Here is a 26,544-nt window from a genome sequence, read left to right as displayed (position 1 = left end):
TTATTTACTTTTAAATTTCTCTCCTCTCCTCCCTCCCCCCGTAGTCTGCTCTCTGTGTCCATTCACTGTGTTCTTCTGTGTCCGCTTGTATTCTTGTCAGCAGCACCAGGAATCTGTGTCTCTTTTTGTTGCATCATCTTGCTGCATCAGCTCTCCATGTGTGCTGTGCCACTCCTGGGAAGGCTGAACTTTTTTCACGAGGGGTGGCCCTTATGGGGTGTACTCCTTGTGTGTGTGGCTTCCCTAAGTGGGGGACACCTCTGTGTGGCATGGCACTCCTTGCACACATCAGCACTGCATGTGGACCAGCTTACCACACAGGTCAGGAGGCTCTGGGTTTTAATCCTGGACCTCCCATGTGGTAGGTGGGCTCTCTATCAGTTGAGCCAAATCCGCTTCCCCCTTCCTATTTTGAGCTCTACTTCTGCTGAAATTGGATGCCAACACCACCTCAAGCCAGTGATAAGTCACTGAGAAGAGTCATGCATGAAGATGACTTGGAGGGTATCTTCAGTGGCAGCAGATGCAAATAGACTAAATGGATGGAGGGAGACCTCAGCAACAGCAGTGGTCAGAGGCACTGGTGGCCTAACCTGTATTGGGAACTCAGCCCCTAGCCCATCACCCCACCACGCACCAGCCCACAAGAGCCTTCGAAGATAAGATGGCAGGACCTCGGGCCTGTCTCATCATCACAGTGCAGCCTGGGGCTCTTGGCAGCCACCAGCATGGGCAGCATCAGCATAGGGCAGATCCCTATGCTGGGAGGAGCTACCTGATAACCTTCAGTTTTTGCCCCAGAAAGGATTACTGGATGCTGGAGGGCAAGCACAAGACCAACCATGGCCTTGGGTGTGGGAAGGGGTTAGGGATCAGGACATTTGCTCCTAGGGGGACAAGATAGTTCCAGCAGGGGTGTCATATTTTGTAACCTCAAACAAAAGGGGAAACCAAAGACATATCCACTGTCGGTACTGCAAACACCAGCATCGTTTTCACATTGTTCATGTGTTCATGGCACCATCTTTGCAACACATAGTCAGGCTAAGGCCCTAGTAGCCAAGGCAGGGTCATCCTTGAGTCCCTGGATGGAGCCTAGAAGGCCAGGAAGGGTTGCTGGGACACTTTGTCCTATAGGTCACTGGAGATGACAGCATGGACTAGGTCCTGGAGCTGTTCCCTGCTGGGTGCAATGCTGACTCCCACCACCTGTCTACAGCTGCTTTGTGCCAGCCTTTTCACCCTCCATTCAGGACAGGGAGCATCACTAAGCTGAACACCATCCAGGTCTCTGAAGTAGGGGTGGTGGCACCAGGGACATGTCCGAGGGGTAGCCAAGACTTTCTGGGCAATGACAACTTCACCTACTGCTCTACCTCATTTTTATGGAAAGATCTTTATGGACTAGGGAGACTTAGGTGGGCCAGGTGAGAGTGGAACCCAACCACTGCTCTTCTCCTTAGGGTGACAATCTGTCCCTCTCCCTATGCCCCAGTTCCATGCTCCAGCCCCTATTCGAGGAGGGTTGGTGGAGGAGGGCACCTTCCCAGACCCCTCTCCTTATAGCCCCAAACCAGTGTGCACTGGCCAAAGGGGGTGGTCTGCCACCCAACTGGTTCCCTGTCCTGCTGCTGGGTTCCTTGTAGCCCTGTCATTTCTGCCATGTTTTGGCAGCTCTTGCCCTGAAGAAAAGTCTTATGATGGTATTTCCTTGTGTCAGATGACTTGAAGGTAGGTTCATGGAAGTGGAGGTTTACTCCAGACTGTGCTGTCATGGAGAGGGTTATTTTAATAAATCTTATCTCTGGGAAGGGACCTAGAGAAAGGCTAGAGCTCTAGTTGGTAAAGAAGCAGCAGCCACTCATTGGCTAGGAGAGGGTTGGTGGTATTTCTTAGATCTTCTCATTTAGTTGGTGTTCAGACATGATTACAAAATGGTGCTGTTTGTGTGTTTTTAAAAAAAATTTCCCCTCCCCCCACCCCAGTTGTCTGTTCTCTGTGTCCATTTACTTCTTTATCCTCTTCTGTTGTCAGTGGCACGGGAATCTGTGTTTATTTTTTTTATTGTTGTTGCATCATCTTGTTGTGTCAGCTCTCCATGTGTGCGGCGCCATTCCTGGGCAGGCTGAACTTTTTTCCGCACTGGGCGGCTCTCCTTACGGGGCGCACTCCTTGTGCATGGGGCTCCCCTACGTGGGGGACACTCCTGCGTGGCAGGGCACTCCTTGCATGTATCAGCACTGCGCATGGGCCAGCTCCACACGGGTCAAGGAGGCCCAGGGTTTGAACTGCGGACCTCCCATATGCCCTAACCGCTGGGCCAAGTCTGCTTCCCTGTTTGTGTTTTGATCCACAGGATCACAGTGTAGCCTTTTATGATGCCGGTGTTCTGTGAACATAGTCATGTTCACCTTGAGAACACCAAGACCTAGCGAGGGTGCCAGGCCAGCTCCTAGACTTCAGGGACTGCTTTCCTCATATTTATACATTTCAATGACATGTGGGGACAGGAGGTGAATTGGAGAATCACAGCTCATCCAGCAGGGCCATCGAGGTGTCTTCTCTTGGCTTTGGGTCTAGGGTAAAAATAGAGGAAACAGAAAACCTGTTAGAGAACAATGGAGTAATAGTGAGGCTGACTGAGGGTGGGGGGACGACTGGGCCGCTGGCCCCCAGAACTCCAGCGAAGGGAAGAGGCAGTGTCCAGGCAGCCGGGAGCCCAAGGCTGTGCCACTTAGAGCCCCTCCCATCCAAGTCACACCTGGTGTCTGTTCCTGATGGGGGGGTCACTTTCTTATGCTCTCCTTACTCCCCTCCATGGCAACCTTCTCAGTCCCAGAAACTGAAGTGCTGAGCCTCCCCCACTGCCAGATGTCAAGTGACCCCATATTATGATGCAACAGCAGCCACTCTATGGCACATTGGGAACAATCTTTCTTTTTTTTTTTGGAGATATGGGTCCCAGGACCTCACACATGTGAGGCAGATACTCAACCACTGAGCCACTGAGCTATATTTGCTCCACACTGGGAACATTCTAAGGAGGAAGTGAAAACTGATATGCAATTTCTATCACAGAAAGCATTTTGCAATAAACATTCTGAGCACTGAAGAAATACATCAATTAAGAAAAAATGGTTTTGGGTTTTACTCTGAAAATAAATGTTTAAACCCTTTATGATGTAACAGTAAAATGACTGCACACACTGGCTCTTACAGGAGAGGATGCATGTGGGAGTGTGTTTTTGGGCATGGTCATTTTTTTTTTTTTTTTAAATTTTTTTATTTTTTATTGACTTTGTAATAATATTACATTAAAAATATATATGTGAGGTCCCATTCAACCCCACCCCCCCCACCCCCCCTCTCCCCCCCCCCCCCCCCCCAACAACACTCGTTCCCATCATCGTGACACATCCATTGGATTTGGTAAGTACATCTTTGGGCACCTCTGCACCTCATATACATTGGTTCACATCATGGCCCATACTCTCCTCTATTCCATCAAGTGGGCCCTGTGAGGATTTACAATGTCCGGTGATTACCTCTGAAGCACCATCCAGGGCAGCTCCAGGGCATGGTCATTTGATGTGCCTTGGGACCAAGTAGCCCCAGTGACTCATTCTCACCTTGGCGTGGTGTGCTGACACTCCTAGAGAAAAATTTCTCCAAGGTTTACAATACGTCTTTATAAAACGACTTTTGCCCATTTAAAAAAATTGGCATCTCAGGACTTTTTTTTTTTTTCAGGACATTTTTACTCCTTTGTGAGGGCACTACTTCTTTCCAATACCCTGATTTTCTTCTCTAGCGCTTCACTTTTTCTTAAGATACCAAGGGAAGACGTTAATACAGAATGCTAGTTAATGACATGTCTTTCAACTGTTGGCTAAACACGGTGCAGTATATCCACACATTGGAATATTATTCAGATATAAAAATGAATGTTTAGATATAGGCTATATTTGTAAGGCTCCAGGCAGAGAAAACTCTACAGCATCATCTCAGGTGAGTGTTCATCAACTGACAGAACCCTCAGATTCTAGGGTTAATTTGGGATAAAACTGACAATCTCTAGGGCATTTCAAATGCAATTGCTCAAAGAAAAATTTCATAGGCCAGGCAAACACTCATGACAGCTCTTTGGCTGGGCAGGCAGGGAGTACCTTTCTCTAGGCTACTATTAGTCTCAGAATAACAGGGCTGTTACTTGTCTTTAGAAACTAATAAACTAATTAAGAGATACTTTTTAATTGATTGTGTAAAATAGATAATAGTCTTCTAATCCAGCTATGGCCAAGGTCAAAGACATGAACTACTGTGGTTCTCACTCATAGCACAGCTGAAAAACAATGAAGTATGCCCACCTCCTCATGACTGGGAAGTACTCTGAATCTGCTAACTTGAGCAACAGAAAATTTATTCCTGTATCCCACCTCATTCAGAGACAACAATTCTCATGGAACTATCCAGGGCTTGGAAGGATGACCTGATGTACCCCAGGAGATGCAGATTCTCATCTCTGCTGGTGATGCTCTAATCTGGGCATCATCAGTTCTTTGCAGATTGAAGGCAGGTGGATGCAAACATTGCTTTTAATTCTCCCAGCAGTTTTACAGTGGTGAGTGGCAAATGATCTCAAGGGAGGTTGGGACCTGTCATCAAGCAGTGGCAGGTTTGGCAGAGTTCTAAACTGTCATTAGTCATCAGCTCCAACTGTCACTGAATACAGTCAGTTTTGTATCTGGGATATGGAAGTGATGAATCAGAACGGGTGATGGTTGATAGTTGGGTCTCTGAGGTCCTTTCTAACCTTGTAACCAGACTTGTGATCTTGTGGACAAAGAACAGGGAAGGGAATCAGGGGGTCCTGAAAATCTTTTTACCGTCTTAATTTGGCCTGGGGCTACCCTGGCTGGAGAGTGCTGGGTTGACCATTGAACTCAGATCAGGGACCACCCAAGGCAACTTTCAGGGCCAAAGTTGGGGTTGTCTCTAAGTGATCATCCCAGGGGGGTTAGTCTGAGATTGGTGAAGGCATTTTTGGCTTTGCAGTTTAATCTGAGTTCATATTCCCTTTTTCACGTCCCAACAACCCCATGTCACCTACAGTCTCATTCACTGATAAAGAACCCAGGGGACCATTTATTCAATTCCTGTTTTTAGAGTTGAGGAAGCAAAAGATTAGCAAGCTTGTGATGGGTCCAAGATGCTAGAACTAAGTTTGTGGCAGACAGCACAGCAAATCTTGACTTTCCTTTGTAAAATTTGCTGTTTGTCTTTGTTCTTAGATCATAGCCCAGTTAACAATACATCAAAACTTATTAAAAGAAATGTCTGAATGGTTTCTCTCAGATCTTATTTACATCCTTTTTGTGGACACAGGTTTTTATCATCCATACAAATTGAAAATTGTCTACTGAATACAAGAAGGCATTGAAATGTTATAAAGATAAAAAATAGCAAAAGTATTCCAAACCAAATGTTTGTGGATGGAAAAGAAGATAACTTATCAGCCTTTCCTTTTTTTTGAGAACTAAAACATTTATTTAAATTCCTTCATTTGGATAAATGAGGAATTTCCAAATTTAGGGAATTGATTTTTAAAATTTATTATTTTGAAAGAAGCATTAATAAATGTTTCATCAAAAATATAAGGGATTCACACATCACTCATACCCACTCCCTCCCATATTTTCCCCATTAACATTCATTAGTGTGGTACATTTGTTAGAATTCATGAACACATATTGAAGTATTGCTACTTACCATGGTCTATAGTACATTATGGTTTACACTTTGCACTGCACCATTTTAAAGATTTGGACAAAATGTATAATGGCCTGTATCCATCATTGCAATGTCATGCAGAGCAATTCCAGAGTCCCATAAATACCTCATGCTCCACCAAGTCTTCTGTGGGAAAATAGTTTTAATATGAATGTGGGAACCTGGTTTGAAGTTGAAATGTTTCCGTAATACAGATAAGAAGTGTGGGCTTAGGAACACCAGCCTTGACTAGATGGAATGCTGTCTGGTCAGCATGAAAATTGTTTGCATGTGGAGACATTTGAACTTTGTTATGGCCTGCTCCCTAGCATGGCTGGTGCTACAGCTTTAATAGCAAGCAGCCTTGAAAGTAAACATAGATAACTACTGCTTTGTAATTTCTAATAAATACAATGTGGAAACTAGGGTCGAGGCTCTTAGTTCCAGAAGTTGTTGAGTCCCTTGGTCCCATCTTTATTTTCTCTCTTGTGTCTTTCTTTCTGTACTTTTATTTCTTCAGTTCTGCGTTGCCTTCCCTTTGTGCAAACCTATTGCTGAGCTGGTCCAAGCAACTGGCACCCAAACAGGAACTCGAGTGGAAGAAGAATCCCTTCAAGCAAAACTAATGGTGTTGTCACGGCGCAGAACCCCGAGTGGTTTAGAAGGCCTTGCAAGTCCTTGGTGAGTAAGGACACTCTCGGGCATTTTAGCAGGGTTATGATGGGAAATGGAAAGAGTTCACCCATATGTCTGTCTCCTAAAACAGCTCCTCAAGGCAGGAGGAACCAAGGCCAGTGAGTCTTGTATTTTAGAACTTTCACAGATTATAGAAAAATATTGCTCATAGTTCCCAGCAATAGGAAGTTTAGAATTAGGAGATTAGGAAATAGTAGAAAAAAGAGTTAAAAAACTACATGTACAAGGTGTTTTGCTCCCTCTTACTATTTGGCCCATTTGGACTATTATTAAATCTGTTTTGATACTAAATCTAAAGTTTTGCCTTTAGCTCCTTCATTAATTGACTTTAGAAAGTCACTTTCCCCTCTGCTGACACCTCTTCCTCCTCCCATATCCAGAGATGCTCAAAGTTGTCAGCTTTACAACAGGGCATCTTGCAGGCTAGACTGGAGGGAAATCATGTTGAGCTGCTTCTGCAAGGAGAGGTTAAGTCACAAATACAATGTCCTGTATTTGTGACTTATTTAGCAAAAGTGCTAAATAAGGCCCTTGTTAGTGAAATCATGCTTGTAAGAAAATTCTCTGTTAAAGTGTTGACTAAGATAAGGAAAATATTCTGGCAGCAACTGTGCAAACCCCCAGCTGCCCACATGATAATGTGGCTATAGGCTAGTGCAGGCTAATAGAATTAGCTGCTGGAAGAGAAGGAAAACATGGTAACATTGCTGTTCTGTTTTATTTTCATACTGATTCTGATTGGGCCTATTTAGCCAAATTAATAAAATTAGTACAAAATTTTTTATCAAGTTGTTAAAAGGAATTTTCGGTTTTGAATCAAGAGCTTACTCCTGAACTTCAAGTCTCAGTGTAGTCTTCAAGAGTAGTAATCAAAAAAATGTGTGTTAACTGTCTGTCTAAACTGCTAATAAGAGCTTAACTGCATTTATGCTGCTCAAGTTATCCTAACTGGTTGCTGATTACTAATAAGTGTTTCCAAGAACAAGCTTGCATGTTTCAGGCAACATGGATTCTAGAAGAAATCTTAAAAGCAGTAAAATCAAAGATGTGAAGTGATGGAGAACTTAAAAACAGCTATACTAGAAAAGTAAGAATTATGAGTCAAATTGTAAACTTTGTTTCTATTCATGTGTTGTAATTGTTTTTGTGTTTGTCTGTTTGTTCAGTGTCAGTGTATATTTTCATACATCCGGATGGTAATATAATAAATAAAAATTTCTAAAAGAGCTCTATTCAAATGGCCAAAAATTAAATAAGCACTTATATTAATACATAATTTAAATGTTAATAAGATCTTACAATGATAAAAATTGTAAGTCTTGATTAACAAAATTACTATAAGTCTCTTCATAAAGAATAGTTCCTGCCTAAATTGAAATGAATAGTTTACTTTTCTTCACAGGATAAAATGAAGGATGTAAAACTTAAATGAATATTAAAGAAGGTAAAAAGTTTGTGGGAGTGCTGACTGAAATTTAATAAGTTTGTTCAAAGAGGTGTGTTTTGTCCTAAAATAAAATGGCTGGTTTTCATAAAATTAGAATGAACATATGCAGGACAGGACTTAAATGCATGTGGCAAGTTATAAAAAAAAGATATTCTGGTAACATTAAGTAAGGGAATGTGTTCTGTGAAGGTGAAATTTGTCATAAAATAAAAATAGTCTATATGGTTAGAAATAATTATAAGAAGTTTGTAAAAGCACTGTTTGAATGACAATGTTTAAATGGCTAATTCCAGTAAGTCATTCTAAAAGACTGCTTTTAGTATTGCATGCTACTAGGTATTTGAAATAGAGAAAAGTTATATTTGCATATAATCAAACTGAATTATTATTTTAACAAGTTTGTTTAGTATTGATGGTAATTGTATGTTGTAAGAGATTTGATTGGAAATAGTTTCCAAAATCATTTTGGTAACTTATGTATGTAGGATATATAGAATGTGTTCTTATCATTAAAGAAACAGAAAATAATTTTGTCCTAAAATAAAATGATTGGTTATTAAGAAAGAGTAAAATGTGGGACAAAACCTGAATGAATACTGAAAGTGCAGAAGGTTTGTGGAAAAGGAATTTTTATGGTTAAAGTTGAGTAAGATTTGATGGGTCTATCTATAAAGTTTTAAAAGCTTTAGTATCAAATAGTACACTGATGCAAAGTTAAAATTTTGTTCTTTCTCAAAGTTTCTCAAATCATTGGTCTATTTTAGTAAAAGTTTATAAAGAGTTTTTCTTCTGAATAATCAGTACACAAAAAAGGTCTGTTTGATCAGAATAGCTTCTTGAAGTTTAACCTTATCATTTCCTTGGTTTTTTAAGAAGAAGCAAGTCTCATCACTTTTAAAGGAACATAATGTTCAAACCTGCTTTCTCAAAGTCAGATCCTGAAAAGTATCTTTTTATTTCAAATTATTGCAAAAAATTTGTTCTTTTACCTAAAAAAAAAATTAAAGTAATAAAATAGTTAAGTTTCTTTAATATGTTATAAGTTGGATGGAAAGTGTTAACAGTGTTATAAAATTAAAAGGATACTTTAACCCTCTGTTAATTAAAGTTGTATGAGTAAAAAATTCATAGGAATACTTGAAGAGTATATAAAATTCCTTGAAATTTATCAATGTTTCAGCATAATACTAGATAAAAGTACAATGTGGTTAATCATGGTTTTAATTATTATTAAAAACAACATATGTCACAGAAACACCTCTTATCATACATTAAATACCACTGCTGTATGCAACAGTCCCAAATATTGCTAGTTTGTTGCAAGTAATTAATATCCAACTGTATCACTACCACCTTGTTTTTAAACTTTCTAAGACTTTCTTTAGGATCTCCTTAGGCAAGTCAAGCCAGCCTGCATTCTCCTACCTGTAGAAAACTCAACAGTGGGCTTTTGCAGTGCTTCCCCACGGTTGTGTGCATAGCCCAGCCATCTTCCCTGGCCTGATGACAAAGAATCTGGCTGCATAGAAGACATCTGTGGCTGAAACGCTACTGATGACATTAAGTTAACTAGTAATCCTTTTTTCATAATTAAAAGAGACATCAGAGACAATAGTATCTTATCTTAAGAGCCTAAAATAGGGAAATAATTGGGACAGGCTGCAAGGTCCCTGCTGCTCTATCAAATTCTTTTTTTTTTTTCCCCAAAGATTTATTTATTTATTTCTCTCCCCTTCCCCCCCACCCTGGTTCTGTTCTTTGTGTCTATTTACTGTGTCTTCTTTGTCCACGGGACCGGAATCTGTGTTTCTTTTTGTTGTGTCATCTTGTTGTGTGAGCTCTTCGTGTGTGCAGTACCATTCCTGGGCAGGCTGCACTTTCTTTCACGCTGGGTGGCTCTCCTTATGGGGCGCACTCCTTGTGCGTGGGGCTCCCCTACACGGGGGACACCCCTGCATGGCAGGGCACTCCTTGCGCGCATCAGCACTACCCATGGGCCAGCTCCACACGGGTCAAGGAGGCCCAGGGTTTGAACCGTGGACCTCCCATGTGGTAGATGGACGCCCTAACCACTGGGCCAAGCCCGCCACCCTCTATCAAATTCTTAAATGTTGTTTGATTGGGTAAGACAGAACTATACTCTCTGCTGTAATTGATAAAGTACAATGTTTTCTCATGTTAATATAGTTTGTAAATTGTTGGAATACTAAAAATCTTACATCCCTCACTTAGCTCAAATATTAAAACCACTGTATGTGTTAATTAGGATAGGTCCTTCATGGGAGTAGGAGGACCTCCCGCAGGCTGCTTTAAAAAATAAAAGAAGAGGGAGAAGGTGGACATTGACTTAGCCTGTGAATTGGATGTGGCCAGCCCCAATATGGGCTTTGGGTGGGGTTTGTGGCAAAGGTAGTATTCTAAACAAGTACCCCTTGGGTTTTAGTAATGATTCTGGGATGGGGCCAAAAGTACAATATAAAAAAGCCATTGTGTGCAGCATAGAAAGCCCTGCTGAAAGTAAAAGATTTAACCCAATAGTGTCTGTTTACTCTGAAGACTGCCATCCCTATCTAGGGGTGGATTGCAAATACTAAAAACAAGACAGAAAAAAATGGACTGTTGTGACTCATCCTCTATGGTGGAGAGATCTGTGGAAGAACATCTGAGACACCTGCCAGCAGTGACAGGTAGCTGTCTGTCATGTTCCTGCCCACTTCTCTAATACCCCTTTAGGGCTATTGAGGCAGATGCCTTCATGAAGACCCAGAGCCATACCATTGAGACCTGAGAAGAAGCAGAGTGGCTCCACTGGAAAGATGAACATCTTGAGTACCAGACCTTGTGGTGCCTAGCCCTGTAGTTCTGGCTGCCTGTTACTTGCTAATAGCTCATGAACTTCACCCATGAGTGTCCTTCATGCTTACTCCAAAGATTGTGACATCAGACCCCCTCCTGCTCTTGGAAGGGGCAAGGTATGCTTTCACTGCTACAGACACTGCATCGGGACTCTCATAACAAGACAGCTACTATTTTCTGACTAGAAAATGAATGCTCATAACAATGGACTAAGTTTAAATTCAACACTGAGTTGTGGCTCCAGGTCCAGCAAAGATGCTAAGAGCAGGACCAATGAAAACACTGAAATTATGAGATAAATCTCCAGGTGCCCCACAGCCCCAAATGGGGGAGTAACAATAATTTGTCACTGCCTATGCCTCAAATTATACAAATTGGGGAATATGAGGTCATTTTTTGATTGAGTACTGGCCTATATAGCCTTGCTGGTTGGGAATCTTAGGCCCATGAGAAATGAAAGTCTATTTATTAAATATCTGCTAGTTGGAAGTCTTATTGTTTGTTGTTGTATAATCTACTACAGTTATATATTATGTATGAAATGCAGCTTTGAGCTTGGTAGAAGAATTACAAAATGTAAATATGTGCTTATGCCTACAAAGTGACTAGAATATATATATAGTTGTTGTATGTACAATAGCAGTGATATTCCTTAGAAATCAGTGAAACATCATTTGTGTGGTCATAAAAACAATTTAAGCTTAGATATTTCTCAGTTACAAGCCCAAATAACAAGCATTCAACACGCTAATTTGCAATTGCTTCCTGCCTCACAAACTATGACAGGAACTGTGGATGGATTAAGATCCCTGAACCCTATGATATGGATTAAGAGTTGGGGAAGGGGTCTTTTAGGAGTATATTAATTATCTGTTCCTATCTGTTTTGTATGTATTTAGTCCTCAGATGCATGCTACAAACCCTCTGGGGTATGAAGAAGCAAGAAATCTCCAAATCTGCCTTCACTGCTTTGCAAAAACAAAAAAGGGGGAGATGTGGGAAAATAGCTTTAATATGAATGTGGGAATCTGGCTTGAAGTTGAAATTTTTCCATAATGCTGATAAGAAGTGTGGGCTTAGGAACACCAGCCTTGACTAGATGGAATGCTGTCTGGTCAGCACGAAAATTGTTTGCATGTGGAGACATTTGAACTTTGTTATGGCCTGCTCCCTAGCATGGCTGGTGCTACAGCTTTAATAGCAAGCAGCCTTGAAATTAAACATAGATAACTACTGCTTTGTAATTTCTAATAAATACGATGTGGAAACTAGGGTCGAGGCTCTCAGTTCCAGAAGTTGTTGAGTCCCTTGGTCCCATCTTTCTTTTCTCTCTTGTGTCTTTCTTTCTGTCCTTTTATTTCTTCAGTTCTGCATCACCTTCCCTTTGTACAAACCTATTGCTGAGCTGGTCTCAGCAGTCTTCCTTGTCCCTCCCCACAGACTCTCTGGTGACCACTGCCTTTATATCAATGTTCCAAGTTCTTAATAACAACATTAAGTCCATTTTGGTCCACAGTTGCGTTCCTGCCTTATGTTTGTTCATTCCTCGAGCTTGAGGATTTTGATATGGTAACGCCCATTCTGTTTCTGATTGAGAGGGGACTTAGATCCCCTGGGGGCAGATGGGTGGAATTGACTTTCTTACAGCCTCTTCTTTGGGATGGGCATTGCCTATCATCATCCTTTTCTTAGCTGTTCTGGGTGAGTCTGATGAACTAGAGGGTAGGTGTTTGCTGCAACTTTGCTGAGATTCGGTGTTCAACTGACATATGAACAGCCAGAAGATGTAAGACTCTGGGACACATATGTAATGGGTATAGTGCTCATTATAGGTTCAAATAAAAGGGGCATAAGAATCATGTGCAGAGAAATTATAAATAAGCCCACCCCCGATACACTGGGGGGATAGGTTATCATATATGCTGAGGTAAGGCCCACTGACAGGGTATGAACTGTTGGGGTTGTCTGCTCAGCTTATAGTATCCAGATGTCTCTAGAGCCCTCAGGATCCCCTCTGCTTGTTTACAGCAGCAGTCAATGAGATCCTCCTAAAATATGCATAAGCATAACCTCTGGAATGACCTCCTGACTCACATTGAAATCTCTTAGCCATAAAAGCTCATTTGTACTTAATATTTCTCCCTTAGATCAAGGTCTTTTTCCAATGCATTGCTAATTGGTGCTTGGTAGTAATTTCTTGGTACTAGGGATCCTCATCCCCTGTCCCATACTGGGGGGAAGGTAGTGAGTTTATATGCTGAGTTTGGCTTAGAGAGGCCATATTTGAAAACAAGAAGGCTTTCAGGAGGTAACTCTTAGGCAATATATAATACTAGGCTAATTTTCAGTTTCACAAGAACAAGGTTCATAAGTACAGGCATCAATATCAAAGGTCTGGTGTATTGGTCTGTCTTCCTTCACAAGGTACTGCCCATACACTCTAGAGATTCTTGCCACTCTAACAGAAAATGTATCAGGATTCCCCAGGATGGGAATTCAATAATCTTTCAGTTATTGTGTGTTTCTCCATCCACTGAGACAATACCCCATACTATTTGAACACATTCATATTCCACAGAGGCACACCCCATCCTCTTACACATCCCCCCTACAAACATCCTGGATCAGTAATTCTTCCCTTCCCTAATCCAAAACCTCCCCACAAAGTAAAAAAAAAAAAAAACCCAACCAACCAAACAAATAAAAAAACCACATAACAAAAAAAAATACAAAATACAATAAAAAATATATAAATTTTAAAAAATCTTTTCCTTAATAGCAGCGTAGAGGACATTTTGCATACAAACAGGCAGAAAAAACGGGATGAGCTGAAGGCTTCAAATTGGCCATGTAAGTGCTGTATGAATGATGCAATATGTTTCATGTGTGCCCTGAAAGAAATTCTTGTTTTGTGCAGCTGCCGAATTTAGAATTTTGAAAACCAGACTCAGGGTCTCATTGTGTGAATAGCAGAGTTACAACAGAAACCAAAATCTCACCCTTTGCTGGGTGTCAGCTGTTAAAGAGAGGATATTGATTGGCAAGGAGTAGAATCTTGAGAATTGGGATGGAAACAAATGGGTTAATGATGATGCCACTGGGAACAATGAAACCCTAAATTCTGCTGAGACTTTGCCAGAAAAACCTATGATGATATGCTCTTAGGTGACAGCCACCCAACCTCCTCCCGGCCCTGAAGGGATGACCACCCAATGTCAAGCTTGCACCACCCAACCTCCAACCTGCTCGAACGAGTCTGGACCTCCTCCCCACCCTGAGGAGACAACCACCCAACCTCCAGCCTGCCTAAAGGAATCTGCCATCCAACCCCTTCCTGAAGAGATTAATCCCGTCTCACCAGATGAAACTGCAAGGAAATGCCCTGAGGTAATTCATTTGCAAGACAATTCTAATGCTTCTCCTTACCTACCCCCCACCACCCCTTTTCTCTTCCAGATCTATGAATAGACTAAAGTCACAACAAACCCCCAAAGGTGAAGTACAAAGTATGACACGAGGAAGTATTCTATACTCCAAAAGAACTGCATGAGTTTCCCAAATTATATATATAGAGATCATGGGAATATGTGTGAGAATGGATTTTAAGGGTGTGGGATAATGGTGTTGGGTCAGGCTAAATTTATTGATATGGGCTCACTAAGCAGAGTTTCTGGATTCAGTGTTGTAGTTTGAGGGTTAAGAAAGGGATCTAACAGTTTGTTCAGATGGCTGGTTCAAATATGGACCAAAAGATGGCCGACATTGCCTGAGGTTGAGATGTCAGAATTGTCCTGGTAAACTATAGATGAGGGAATTAGAATGGATTTACCATCTAAGACCTCCCCACCTACCCTAGGAATGCCCAGAGGAAACTCCTTTCAGCAGTACTCTGAGGAATATATTTGTGAGACTAACTCCCTCTTTCATGAAGAGTTCTGTGGTTGCTCTTTTCTGTAAGTCAGATATTACCATGGAAATTGTGATCACAGAACTAGGGTCCTTAAACCCTACGGGGATGATCAGAACCCAGGCAAGTAGAAGCCAAATGGAAGCACTTCATCACCAAAGATAGGTGGGCATGGCTCTCACAACGAAAAGACTCAAAAACAGCAATCAAAATAGTCTGTGTCACATAGTCCTATGACCTTGGTTAATGGGGTACCTAGAAGTTAAATAGATGGAAAGCCTACAAATTTGTACTTGATTTGTATAAGCTGAAGAGTTCTAGGTTGAGTGAACAAAAGCCTAACTTGAATTACAGAAACAGAGAGTCACAGTCCCTAATCCATTCCAAGACCTGAGACAGTTTACAGACCCAGAGCCCCTTGAATGAGGGGAAGATGGGTCCCCTTGGGGAAGGACCCTGTTACACTGCAAAAAATTTATACTGTTAATCTTCCTTCCAGTCTACCCCAAAAAGACCTCTGGTGTTTAATCAGGGTAAACATACATTGGGAAAAAGGAAATGATCAGACCTTTAGAGGATTATTAAACATTAGCTCAGAAGTGACAATGCAAGGAGACTCAAAACATCACTGTGGTTTACCAGTCAGAGGTAGGGGCTTATGGAATTCAGGTGATTTAAGGAGTTTCTCTCAAGACCATCCCACAATGAATCCAGTGGTTCCCAGATCCATTCTGTGGTTATTTTTCCAGTTGCAGAATGCATAATAAGAATAGACATAAGCAGCACCTGGCAGTATTCCCACATTGATTCTTGAGTTGTGAAATGAGGGCTATTATAGTAGAAAAGGCCAAGTGGAATCCCCTAGAACTATCCCTACCTAGCAAAATAGTAAATCCAAAGCAATATAGGATTCCTGGGGGGACTGCAGAGATCAGTGCCACCATCAAGGGCTTAAAGGATGCGGGGTGGTAATTCCCACCACATCCCCATGCACCTCTCCTCTTTGGCTTGTGCAGAAAACAGATAGATCTTGGATGACAGTGGATTATTGTAAATTTAACAAGGTGGTGACTCCACCTCCAGCTCCTGTTCCAGATGTGTTATCATTGCTTGAGCAAATTAACACATCCCCTGGTACCTGGTATGCTGCTATTGATCTTTTTACTCAAATTCTTTTTACTCAATTGCTGTTATTAAGGACCACCAGAAACAGTTTGCTTTCAGCTGGCAAGGCTGGCAATATACACCTTCACTGTCATACATGAGGGCTAGCTACTTCAACTCTCTGGTCTGATGTCAGAATATCGTCTTCAGGGAGCTTCATTCTCTACCTCCTACAAGACATCACATTGGTGCATTTTATTGTTGATAGCATGCTGATTGGACCTAGTGGGCAAGAAGTGGAAACTGACTTACTGGCAAGGTATTTGCGTGAGAGAAAATTTAAGAGAAAGCCAACAAAAATACAGGGGCCTTCCTCCTTAGTGAAATTTTTAGGTGTCCAGTAGTGTGGGGCATGTCGAGATATCTCGTCTAAAGTGAAGGATAAGCTTTTGCATTTGGTCCCTCCCATGACCAAAAAAGAGGCACAACACTTAGTTTGCCTCTTCGGATTTTGGAGACAACATATTTCTCATTTGGGTGTTCTGCTCAGGCCCATTTACCGAGTGACCAGAACAAGAGGAGGCTCTGTGACAGGTGCAGGCTGCTATGCAAGCTGCACTCCCACTTGGGCCATATGATCTAGCAGATCCAATGGTGCTGGACGTGTCAGTGGCAAATAAGAGATGCTGTCTGGAGCCTTTGGCAGGTCCCTATAGGAGAATCACAACTCAGACTCTTAGGATTTTGGAACAAAGCCCTGCCATCCTCGGCAGATAACTATTCTTCTTTTCAGAAACAGCTTTTGTCTGCTACTGGGCTGTGGTAGACTGAATGCTTACCCACCGAGTTGCCATGAGACCTTAGTTGCCTATCATGTTTGGGTATTGTCTGAATTAACTCTGATTATCAATTTTAAACTATATTATAATAGCAAAAGCAGATTGTGAATTTTTATAAATCATTTGGTAGGCAACCAGTGGAGAAAAAATTAAATATTAATTTCTATGTGACAGACACCACAGCTTTCAAGTGAAATGTGTGGACTGATGTGTTTCATGAACACACATAAGAAAATTATTTACATTTTAAACATTAACACAGGGGGCTCATCAAACAATTCTTCCTACTGTGCTCCTCCTCACACTACAGAAAGATGGCCTTTTGGGAGAGTCACCAAGTATGTCTACTTTGATGTCTGGATTCCCTGTAGCCCTTAAAAAGCTGGGTGCTAAGTAATTCTTCAGGGGGATCCACTTGTTAACTGCGTGGACCCCACGTATTGATGACTGCAGATGAGACATCTGCAGTTATCTGGGTGGTTCCCGGCCAGCCAGGCGCGACGAGGATGGGGGCCCAGGCTTTCAGCCGCAGATGCGCCTGTGCCCCTGGAGGGTCTCTGTGAAAAGGCCTCTGCGTCTTCCTGGAGGCCCTGGCTGTGCACGAGAGTCCCAGGGGCTCCTGAACTCAACCTTCCCGGAGCAGCCTCAGGCGGAGCTGGGGGAGGTCTGGCCGGCAGCCGGTGATGGGGACGGATCTGCGCTGACGTCCCAAATCGAAAGGTTCCTCCGCGACGTTGTCGGCACCGAACCCGAGGGCCCTGGGAGCCCGACCGGCAGGTGCCCTACTCCTGAGACCCCGTGAAATGTCGGGGCGGGAACCGGAAGCAAGAGGTCAAGGTGGAGGTCGTAGACTCTGTAGTCACTTCCGGACCCGATGGCGTCCGTTGGCCGTGCCTCTGGCTGATCTCTGGTCCAAGTGGGGAAGGTGCTTCTAGAGCCAAAACGGGAGTTTAGTCCTTCGGAGAACTGGTGACTTGGTCTTTGGCCTCACAGCTATGATTTTAGGCTCAGGAGGGAAAGGTCATTGTTCCTGTTGGAAGAGTTGAGAATTCTTTCTTGGCAGAGGAAGTTGGACATGATTCTTGGCCCAGTCAGGGTCAGTACAAGGCCAAAGGCTTGCCGGCTTTGTTCTTTCCCCGAAGTGTCCGGAAATAGTGCCACCCCCAAAGAAAAGGACTCTGCGCGTTCCTATCCCTAGGGCTCTCGGGCCCAGCCTTCGGCGAGAGGCTTCGGAGCTGGGGGACGCCTGGCTGGCAGCACCGTGTAGGGACGGATTCACTCTGCTGTCCCAGGTCAAACGGTTCTTCTGCGACAGTCTGCCTCTAATCGAAGGTCCCTGGGAGCCCGACCAGCCAGTCCCCTGGTCCTAAGATGCCTGAACCAAGGGAGGTGGAACCGGAAGCAACCAGGAGGAGGTCGTGGTCGTGGGTTGTGCAGTCACTTCCGGCCCGGGGCATTGGTTGGGATTGTCTCACGCTGATCGCTGGTCTAAGTGGGAAAGGAGCTTCTAGAGTCAAAGTAGAGATTTAGTCCTTTCAGGCAGAACTGGTGAGTTAGTCTTCGGCGTCATAGCTCTGATTTTAGTCTCAAGAGGGAAAGGCCAGTCATTGCTCCTGTCGGGAGAGTTGAGACTCCTCTCTTAGAAGAGGAAGTTGGACCTGATTCTTGGCCCAAGGAATCAGGTTCAGTACCCGGCTTTTGTTCTTTCCTCGAAATCTCTGGTATTAGCGCGTACCTTAGGGTTCTCCTGGGCCTCGATGCCATCATGTGGCTTCATAATCAGCCCCATCTGTGACTCAAAGTCAGAGAGAGCATGACATTGTCATCCTGCAGAGCGGACAGGCTGTTGTCAGCTGCATAACTAATCTCCTTACATCAGGGACCCTTTAAAGGCCTCTGAAACTGTGGCGTCACTGATGACAAGATTTCAGCTCACCCTTCTTGACCAACCCTGCAGAGGGAGCAGTTTGGGGCAAGGTGACTGATGGCCATATGCTGTGTTTTCAGGTGAATAAAATTTTAACGCACTTGGCATGTTATTACCTGGCTGGAGTAGGAAGATGTGCTGGAAAGGAATTGTATAGGAATTTCACAGATGCTTCCATCAACTCAGAAATGCTCCACCTGGATCCTAGATCATCGTTCATTTTATGCTTATGTGAACCCATCACAATAGTGGTTGAAAGGGGAGCCACAAATGTGCTGATTGTTTCCTCAAGTCTAAGGGGGGTCAATCCAAATTTCTTGAAGTATTCCCACAAGAAGAAAGCCCATGGAGAATATCTGGTTTTCTGCCTGTTCACTCCACAATCGCAAACAGTGCTGCCTAAATTGGGTTGTTGCAGTTTTCAACTAACATGAACCACAGGACATGTGAATACTAAGAGATGCTGTAAATTTCTTATATTCCAGACATTCTCTCCTATACCCTGATTGGGTAGTAGCAACCCAATTTTCCCTCGGTAATTTTGGGGCTACCTAGGCATGAATGAAATGTGTAGGGCAGTTCCTCTGAAAAGAGAGGTTGAAACTCTCAGGCACAAAAAGAAGCTCCTGTCCACAGGTGTGGTTTCTTTTTCTTCAGGGAAGTTTTGTTGCCAAATTGGATTTGGTGCCTGATACTCATATAAGCCAAAATATTACACAGTGTTTTCAAAGAAAGAACTTTGTTAGAGAGCTCTGTGTAGTGAAGTAGGCAGTAAAGAAATCTCAGATCTAAACAACTCAAGAGGGTTGAGGGTTTTTATGGGATTAGCCAAAGGGAGGTGGATATCATGATATTGGCAGATATTGATTGATTGGTTAGGGTTAATTGGAAGTGTATAAACAGGGGCCTGGAGACTGGTAAGAGCTGGTTTAAGCATTAGGTAACAGTTAACAGAATTAACCTAAGTCTAAGAAGTTCTTTGAAGAGCCAGGTAAGCTTTAGTTAACAGTATACAGTATTTAGATTAATTAAAAGAATAAGTGTAAAGACCACACTAAATAAACAGATTGACAAAAAGCCAAAAACAGCAAGCAAGCAAACCAAATCTCAAAAAAACTTGGCTGATCTAAACAGGTCGCTACTAGTTTTAGCAGTGTTGTAAAACCTAAGATAACAAGTGTGGAAGTAAAGTAAAATTACTTTACAATTAAAATATGATGGTCAGTAGTTACAACAATAGCAGCTACCCTGTTATAGCCTCAACTTTACCCTTCAGGATTTTTGCTGATTGAATCAAGCCCACCCAAATTATCAAGGATAATCTTTTTTACTTAAAATCAACTGAGGGAAGCAGATTTGGCTCAACAGATAGGATGTCTGCCTATCATACGGGAGTTCCAAGGTTCAAACCCGGGACCTCCTGACCCGTGTGATGATCTGGCCCATGCACAGTGCTGATGTGCGCAAGGAGTGCTGTGCCACGCAGGGGTGTCCCCCACATAGGGGAGCCCTACACGCAAGGAATTTCGCCCTGTAAGGAGAGCTGCCCAATGAGAAAAAAGTGCAGCCTGCCCAGGAATGGCGCTGCATGCACGGAGAGCTGACGTAGCAAGATGACGCAACAAAAAGAGACACAGATTCCAGGTGCCACTAACAAGAATACAAGCGGACACAGAAGAACACACAGTGAATGGACACAGAGAGCAGACATCTGGAAGGGAGCGGGGCAGGGGAGAGAAAAAGAAAATCTTAAAAAAAAAAATCAGCTGATAATATTATTACATAATCACATATATAAACCACCTTTAGGGCAACACCTAGGTTACTGTTTTATGAAACACTAACTAGGTAGCCTAGTCTAAGTCAAGTTGACATGTAAACTATACCTTCACAATGAAGGAAAGCCATTATGTTTCAGAAAGAGCATGAGAAATATGTGTAAAGTACAAGGAAGGAAAAGGACCTCATATAAAATATATAGCCAAGTCAAAATATTTAAGAAACAAGAATACTTGAACATCATCGAAAACAAAAGACCTATCTATGTGTAAATCAGAGAGTACAGAATCAAGGTCTTCCTTGGAAAGCATTAGGATATAGCCAATTTACTTAGGTACTCTTGATCTGAATCTTAAACCACTTAATGTTAAACTTCCCCTTAATTTGATTACTTCACATTGCCTTCTAAAGGTGTTACATATTTAATGATGTGATTAACTAGACAGGTATTTAAGAAATGGGTGGGTTACCTTGGGTCTTCAAAAGTCCTGTCTTTGGGAGCTGCTCAGTTGGTCCTGAGTCTCTGTGGATTCCAGGTAACTCTTTCCACTATGGATTTGAACAGCAGGTCAAGTGGTAAGTTCCATCAGCTTCTTTGCTCTGTTCTTTATAATTCCAAATACCTTGTTTATTTTGCATTTCTTATAAAAGTTTAAATCACAAACATGATTACAAGGATAGATTGTTGGCGCTACCGTATTTTGCAAATTGATCCTAAATTTCCAATTGAAGAGAGAAGCCTGGAGCCCCATAAATGGACCATCTACCTAATGTGTTAAAGTTGACACTTTCAGTGGAGAAAAAAAAAATGAAGTGAGTAATACTTTTTATTACTACACATAGGATTCTAAAGGTGTTAACTATTTAAAGAAAGGAATTGAATAGAAAGGAATATAAGAAATGAGTGGGCCTCTCTGAGTCTGCATAAGCCCTGTGTCTGTGGGAGCTACTCAGTTGTTTCCTAGTCTTTGTGGAATAACTAATCTTTTGTTTGTGGAGTAACTAATATTTTATATTTATTTTTATTAATTACATGATTATTTATTATAAAATGCTTGTTTGCTTTAACCTTTCATTGTTTCCATGAATTTTATTTGTTTTACTTATTTTCCTTAATTTTCCCAGTATCTATTGTTTCTTATTTCCTTTCTGTGTAATTTTAAGCGTTTTCTGTAAGTTCTCACTTTGGTAACTTCATTCAGTGATTATCATTTTTTTCTAATATGTGTATTGAAACCTGAGGGTATCCAGGTAGCATGAATTTAGTTGCATCCCTAAAGTAAAAATAAGTATTACTCCTTGAATCTACATGCTTTCACCTGGAAATAAACATGTGTTTATGTCAGGTTTTTCTCTATAAAGATATGATTCATACTCTTCTCCTTTCTCTTTAACAGGCACAGTACAAACACAATGCCGGAAACCCAGGGTTGTTTACAGCAAGCATCAAAAGGATACCCTCCAAGCATCGTTTGATAAAAACCTTTACCCTCGGTGGGATACCAGAAAACAAATCGCCAAAGAAATTGGTGTTTCAGAGCATAAAATGCAGGTAGACATTAAGTTTCTATTTCATTATCTGTCATAGTTAAGGTCCAGAGAAAAGCTGGGCTAAGCCCTTTCAAAAATTCTCTTTTATCAGCCATTTTGCTGAAAACCTGTAGCCTGTTATATTTTAGAATATTAAACATAAAATCAAAACAGGACCTCTTTAGATCTTTAGAATAGTGGAAATTTTGGTTGTGTGTATTCACTGGTGGGGAAAGGCTTTCCTGATAGGAGATAATTAAATTATCTTTTGAGATTTAGAGAGTATAGAAAATTGGGTCACTATGATAATATTATAGCATCATTGATACTGGAATACATGGTGTAGAATAATGCGTAATATATAACTATGTGGGAACTAGGGAGTAAGCACTCATGAAAATTACCAGTACTCAGGTTGTCTTTTTTTCTTTTTTTTCCTAGTTAGTATCTCAAATGTGATTCACATGCAAGAGTGTTTGAAGTAAATTCCTATACTGACATTTTGAATAGAGTTATTGATGTAAAAATGAAACTAAGTTGAATTTCTTTAGTTTCCAAAGAGACAGGTGTAAAGAATAAAATTATGTCAAGTTAAACAGTATTTAAGTGATGAGCATTAAGTTATAATGTGTTTTTTTAGACAATTAATGACTTCATACTTAGTAGCAAATCTGTAGTTTCCAATGTGCTATAGGTTATAAGAGCATCACTGAGGTAGGATGGGAGATGTTGGAAATTTTTCTTTTCTCATCATGCATTTGTTCACCTGAGGCTGACTCCCATCTCAATAATAAAAGCATACCCTGTGGGAAAACCTGTTGATTGACTCCCTGAGTGGCTCAGGGCCCATTTGAACTGATGGTAAGGAAGGAAAGTCCAGGAAGCAATGTAGGAAGAGGTTGGCTCTGCTCTATAGTCACTAATTTATTTGTTAGTTTCAGGTTTCCACCTGTGTTTAGGACATCATGTTGGAAAATATTTTGATTAATTCATTGAGAACATAGAATGAATTTAGTAAAATGCTTGGGATATGAGAAGCTCAACAGACACTGTAGATTATATGTCTTATCATGCTTTATTCTTAGTCAAATAACACTCAGAAATAATTAGAAGGTATGTTAGGATTCTGACTCCAATGATAAGGAAATAAGCAAAGAGTTCAGTTGTCACAGATAATATTTTCAATACTAGTTATACAGTGTTCTAGTCAGTATCCTTATCTATTGCTGGTCTCGGATGAAACAAGAAGAGAAAATATAGATAAGGGTTAGCTTAGCTGTTTACTATGCACAATTCTGCCAACCTATTTAAAGAATTCTAAAGTAAATTCTATATGTATGCATATTACAAACTAGTATTTTCTTTGAAGAGATAATTTGGGCCAAGAAAAGAGGCTCAGATAATAAGGCTAGCTGGAAGAGAGAAAGAGAAAGATGGCCTTTGGGAGATCATACAGTATCTCCTAAATCAGGGAGATTTATTGTGGGCTCCATGACGATGATTATGAAAGAAATGCAGGTTTTAGCTGAGTGCAGATGGTGCGCTCAGCTTAATACCAGGCTAACATTCTTGAGATGATTATATCATTTTGATGATAATATACAGCCCTTTTCTCATGGATATTTTGCTTTATTGAATTGATGTTTGAAATGATATAGACTGAGCTACCTGACATTCACATCTTCTTTTCTCACTTATTGCTGGTTTAAAAACTTCAGAAAGAAACAAAGACTGGAGTCTGGATGCTCCTTAGGAAAAGAGCAAAACCAGAGACAGGGCAAGCTTCAGCCCTACCCTAAAGGTAAGAACCACCAGTGCAGATGCAGTTCCTCAGTGGTCCCATTGAGAGTAAAAATGCCTCTGTATGTTGGCACAAATTCTCCACAAGGAATACTTAGCTTAAGAATCAAGTACAGCTCTGTACAAAGAAGAAATATATACTGCCCTCCTGTTTGGCTGGGTCAAATAAGTACTTGGCAGGGAAAGCTTTGGACTTTACGGTCCTGCTGTAGCTAAGCCTGTAGCTTCCTCTTCTTCTGTCACCCCTTGGGGATTTGGAAGGAATAAATGAATTCAGTGTTAAATATCACTTACTGTGTTGTTTTGGTTTTGAATGTGAAAACAGGCCTGCAGTTTCACGTTTCTTCCTGTGTTCTCCTTTAGAATACCCACCAGAAGAAGCCAGAAGACCCCAGACTTCCACCATGAGATCTCAAACAATCACCCCAGGTCAAGCCTTTGAGAAGAACAGAAGCTCTGATATTGCTACCAGGGAAGTAGTGGCTAACCAAACAGACTCTCCAGAACCACGAGTTCAAGTAAGTTCTATGTCTGTTGCACCAAGTGTGTCCTATCCATATGTGGTATTGCCTCCTGAGGTGTTTTTGGAAAACTTGGGCTATTTTGTTTTACCACAGTGATATAGGGGGAAAGCTTGGGTGGTAAAAGTGTGGCGTTTTAAGTCACATTCCTGTAAAAGGAAACTTCCAAACCAAATTGTCATGCATTTCAAATTACTAGCAGCAAAAAAGTAGAAAAATGTGAATGGTAATACCTATCTTGAGAATACTTCCTTTCTGGTTTTCTGCATCTCGGCAGTGTTGTAAGGGGCTGTTCTGTGTATGGTAGGATATTTTTCAACATTCCTGGCCTCTGTCAACTAGATACCAGCACAGCCCCTGACCACATTCCCTCCCCCATAATCATTCTGGTCAACACAGCATGTTTGCTGATCATTGTTGAAATTAGAGGGTAGATTCTGGAGCCCATACTTTTTTATCCAGAGTATCAATTTATCTGTAGTTGCTTGTTGGGTGTGTCTTAAATAATTTTGTGTGTTTTTATCTATATAAATGGAATCCATGGATGGAATTATTAAATTAAATTCCATATCTATGAAAGAACCTCTGTGCCAGTGCAGGTGATTTTCATGTGGAACTCAGGAATTAACAACAGGGGAAACTTTTGAGGGGTGAATGGTTGTGGAGATCGTGGAGACTTTTGTGGCAGGTGCTGTGAATCTCCACATATGCCCTACAACATCAAATGAGGGCAATAGAGAATTACAGATTTTCAGAGAAATAAAGGAATTGAGAAGTTGCAAAGAATTTGAAAGCCCTGGAATTCTTTTAAATTAATGTAAGATCCATCAGGCAGGAGTAAATAATTTCTCTTAAATGGACACATTAAAAAAAACCAAACTTATGTATTTATATCTATATATAGGTATAAATATATACATATGCCAATATATGTACAATCCCCCTGGAATTAGGACCTGTTGTAAATTGCCCCATTGCATTTTATCTTACAAGAAACAGCTGGAATGTCTTATGTCTTATGATCTCCTTGTTTCCCTTTGCTTTACTTAGAAATGGTTTTTGAACCAAAGTGATCAGCACCCAGAGCAAAGCAAAAGGAAATCCATAAATTCCTTGGGAGAGAGTCCAAGTGGGGGCCAAGATCTGACTCTTCAGTGCCACCAAACCGACCTGTCCACTCTCCCAGGCAGCTCTCCTCATTTTCTTTCACCGAATTTCTTAAGCAAGAAGCCAACATGTGTCACTGTTCTTCCTTCCCATGTGTCATTTGTTCCTTGGCATCTGGTTGGGGTCAGTGGGAGCCAGGGACCTTGTATCATGAAGGCTCAGCCCATGCAGGCTGCACAGGGAGGAGAGCAGTCTGACTCCTCCCCAACACCGTCCCTGGGCAGGGACATGTCAGATATACAGATGCCTTTCTCACCCCAATACCAAGGACAGTGCCAGGATCACAATGAGCACTCTAGCTGGGAAGTACTGCAGTTAAAGGAGTCTTCTCAACCTCATCCAGAGCATGAAAAAGCTGAGCTGCATGACATAGCTCACATCCTGCGATGGTGGGATGAGGGGCGCCTGGCTCTCATTGCAGAATGGAAACCTCCTGAGGGGACACAGGAGCAGACTGGAGACTCTGAAGCAGACCTGTGGCCCCATCAGCTCAGGAGTCATCTCATCCGCTTGGCCAACCACACCAGCGATATGTAGAAACCAGAAGATGTGAGATGAACTCTGTCTTCATAGAGTCCAGTTAAAGGCACAGACTTCTTTGTATCCAGATTGCACAAGAAGAGGATCCTCCAGTGTAGGGAGCCACCCGCTGTGAGACCTATTTACAGCCTCTCACAACATGGCGGATCTCACAACATGGCAGAGTTCACAAATCTGCCCTGTCATTTCCTTATTCTTCTTCCTCCCTGCTTCTTTGTTCTCCCCTTCCCGCTGCAACTCAGGTGACCACAGCAATACACATGTGCAAGGCGCGAAACTCTGCAGACCCGGCACGAACTTTCAGCCAATCCCCTCCTTGGACGTCTGCCACCCGCAAAACCAGCCTATCACCTATGTACACGTTCCCTTCCCTCTCTATATATACCCGTGTTTTACCCCCAATAAACAAGGCTTGATCAGAATCCTGTCTTGCCTCCATTCTTCGTGTCTCTTGTCCCTGTCTCTGTGTCGTTTGCTTTGTTTCTAGATCCCCGAGCTTGGTCGGACGGGAGACGTCCTGTCGTATTGGCCTGGCCCGCGGGCGGGTCCGGGTCGCTCCAGGACCCTCCAGGTCCCACCCACCCCTCAGTGAAGGAGAACTTCAGCGCTGTTCCACACTGTGTATCACTCACCAGGGGCTGAGCTTTAGGAGAAGGAAGTGT

At 42.0% G+C, this 26,544-nt stretch overlaps 1 protein-coding gene across 4 annotated transcripts in view; it reads left to right on the top strand.

Annotated features, from left to right (window-relative positions):
• The first annotated feature begins 6,017 nt into the window (after nucleotides 1-6,017).
• The window catches only part of LOC105747337 (double homeobox protein B), a 34,350-nt gene continuing 13,823 nt past the window's right edge, over nucleotides 6,018-26,544 (top strand). Inside the window, exons 1-6 of one of the 4 annotated variants that reach the window (XM_012530008.4) lie at nucleotides 6,022-6,450; nucleotides 13,934-14,155; nucleotides 21,722-21,876; nucleotides 23,573-23,655; nucleotides 24,018-24,172; nucleotides 25,226-26,304. In XM_012530008.4, the coding sequence (XP_012385462.2) occupies nucleotides 13,970-14,155; nucleotides 21,722-21,876; nucleotides 23,573-23,655; nucleotides 24,018-24,172; nucleotides 25,226-25,879 (1,233 nt within the window). In that variant the 5' untranslated portion in view covers nucleotides 6,022-6,450; nucleotides 13,934-13,969 and the 3' untranslated portion in view covers nucleotides 25,880-26,304. The other 3 variants (XM_058279684.1, XM_058279686.2, XM_058279685.2) reach the window with 3 other exon arrangements.

This window comes from Dasypus novemcinctus, chromosome 18, assembly GCF_030445035.2.
Source record: "Dasypus novemcinctus isolate mDasNov1 chromosome 18, mDasNov1.1.hap2, whole genome shotgun sequence".
Classification (NCBI taxonomy): domain Eukaryota; kingdom Metazoa; phylum Chordata; class Mammalia; order Cingulata; family Dasypodidae; genus Dasypus; species Dasypus novemcinctus.
Note: the sequence above shows the minus strand (reverse complement) of the source record. Positions and strands in the feature narration are given on the sequence as shown.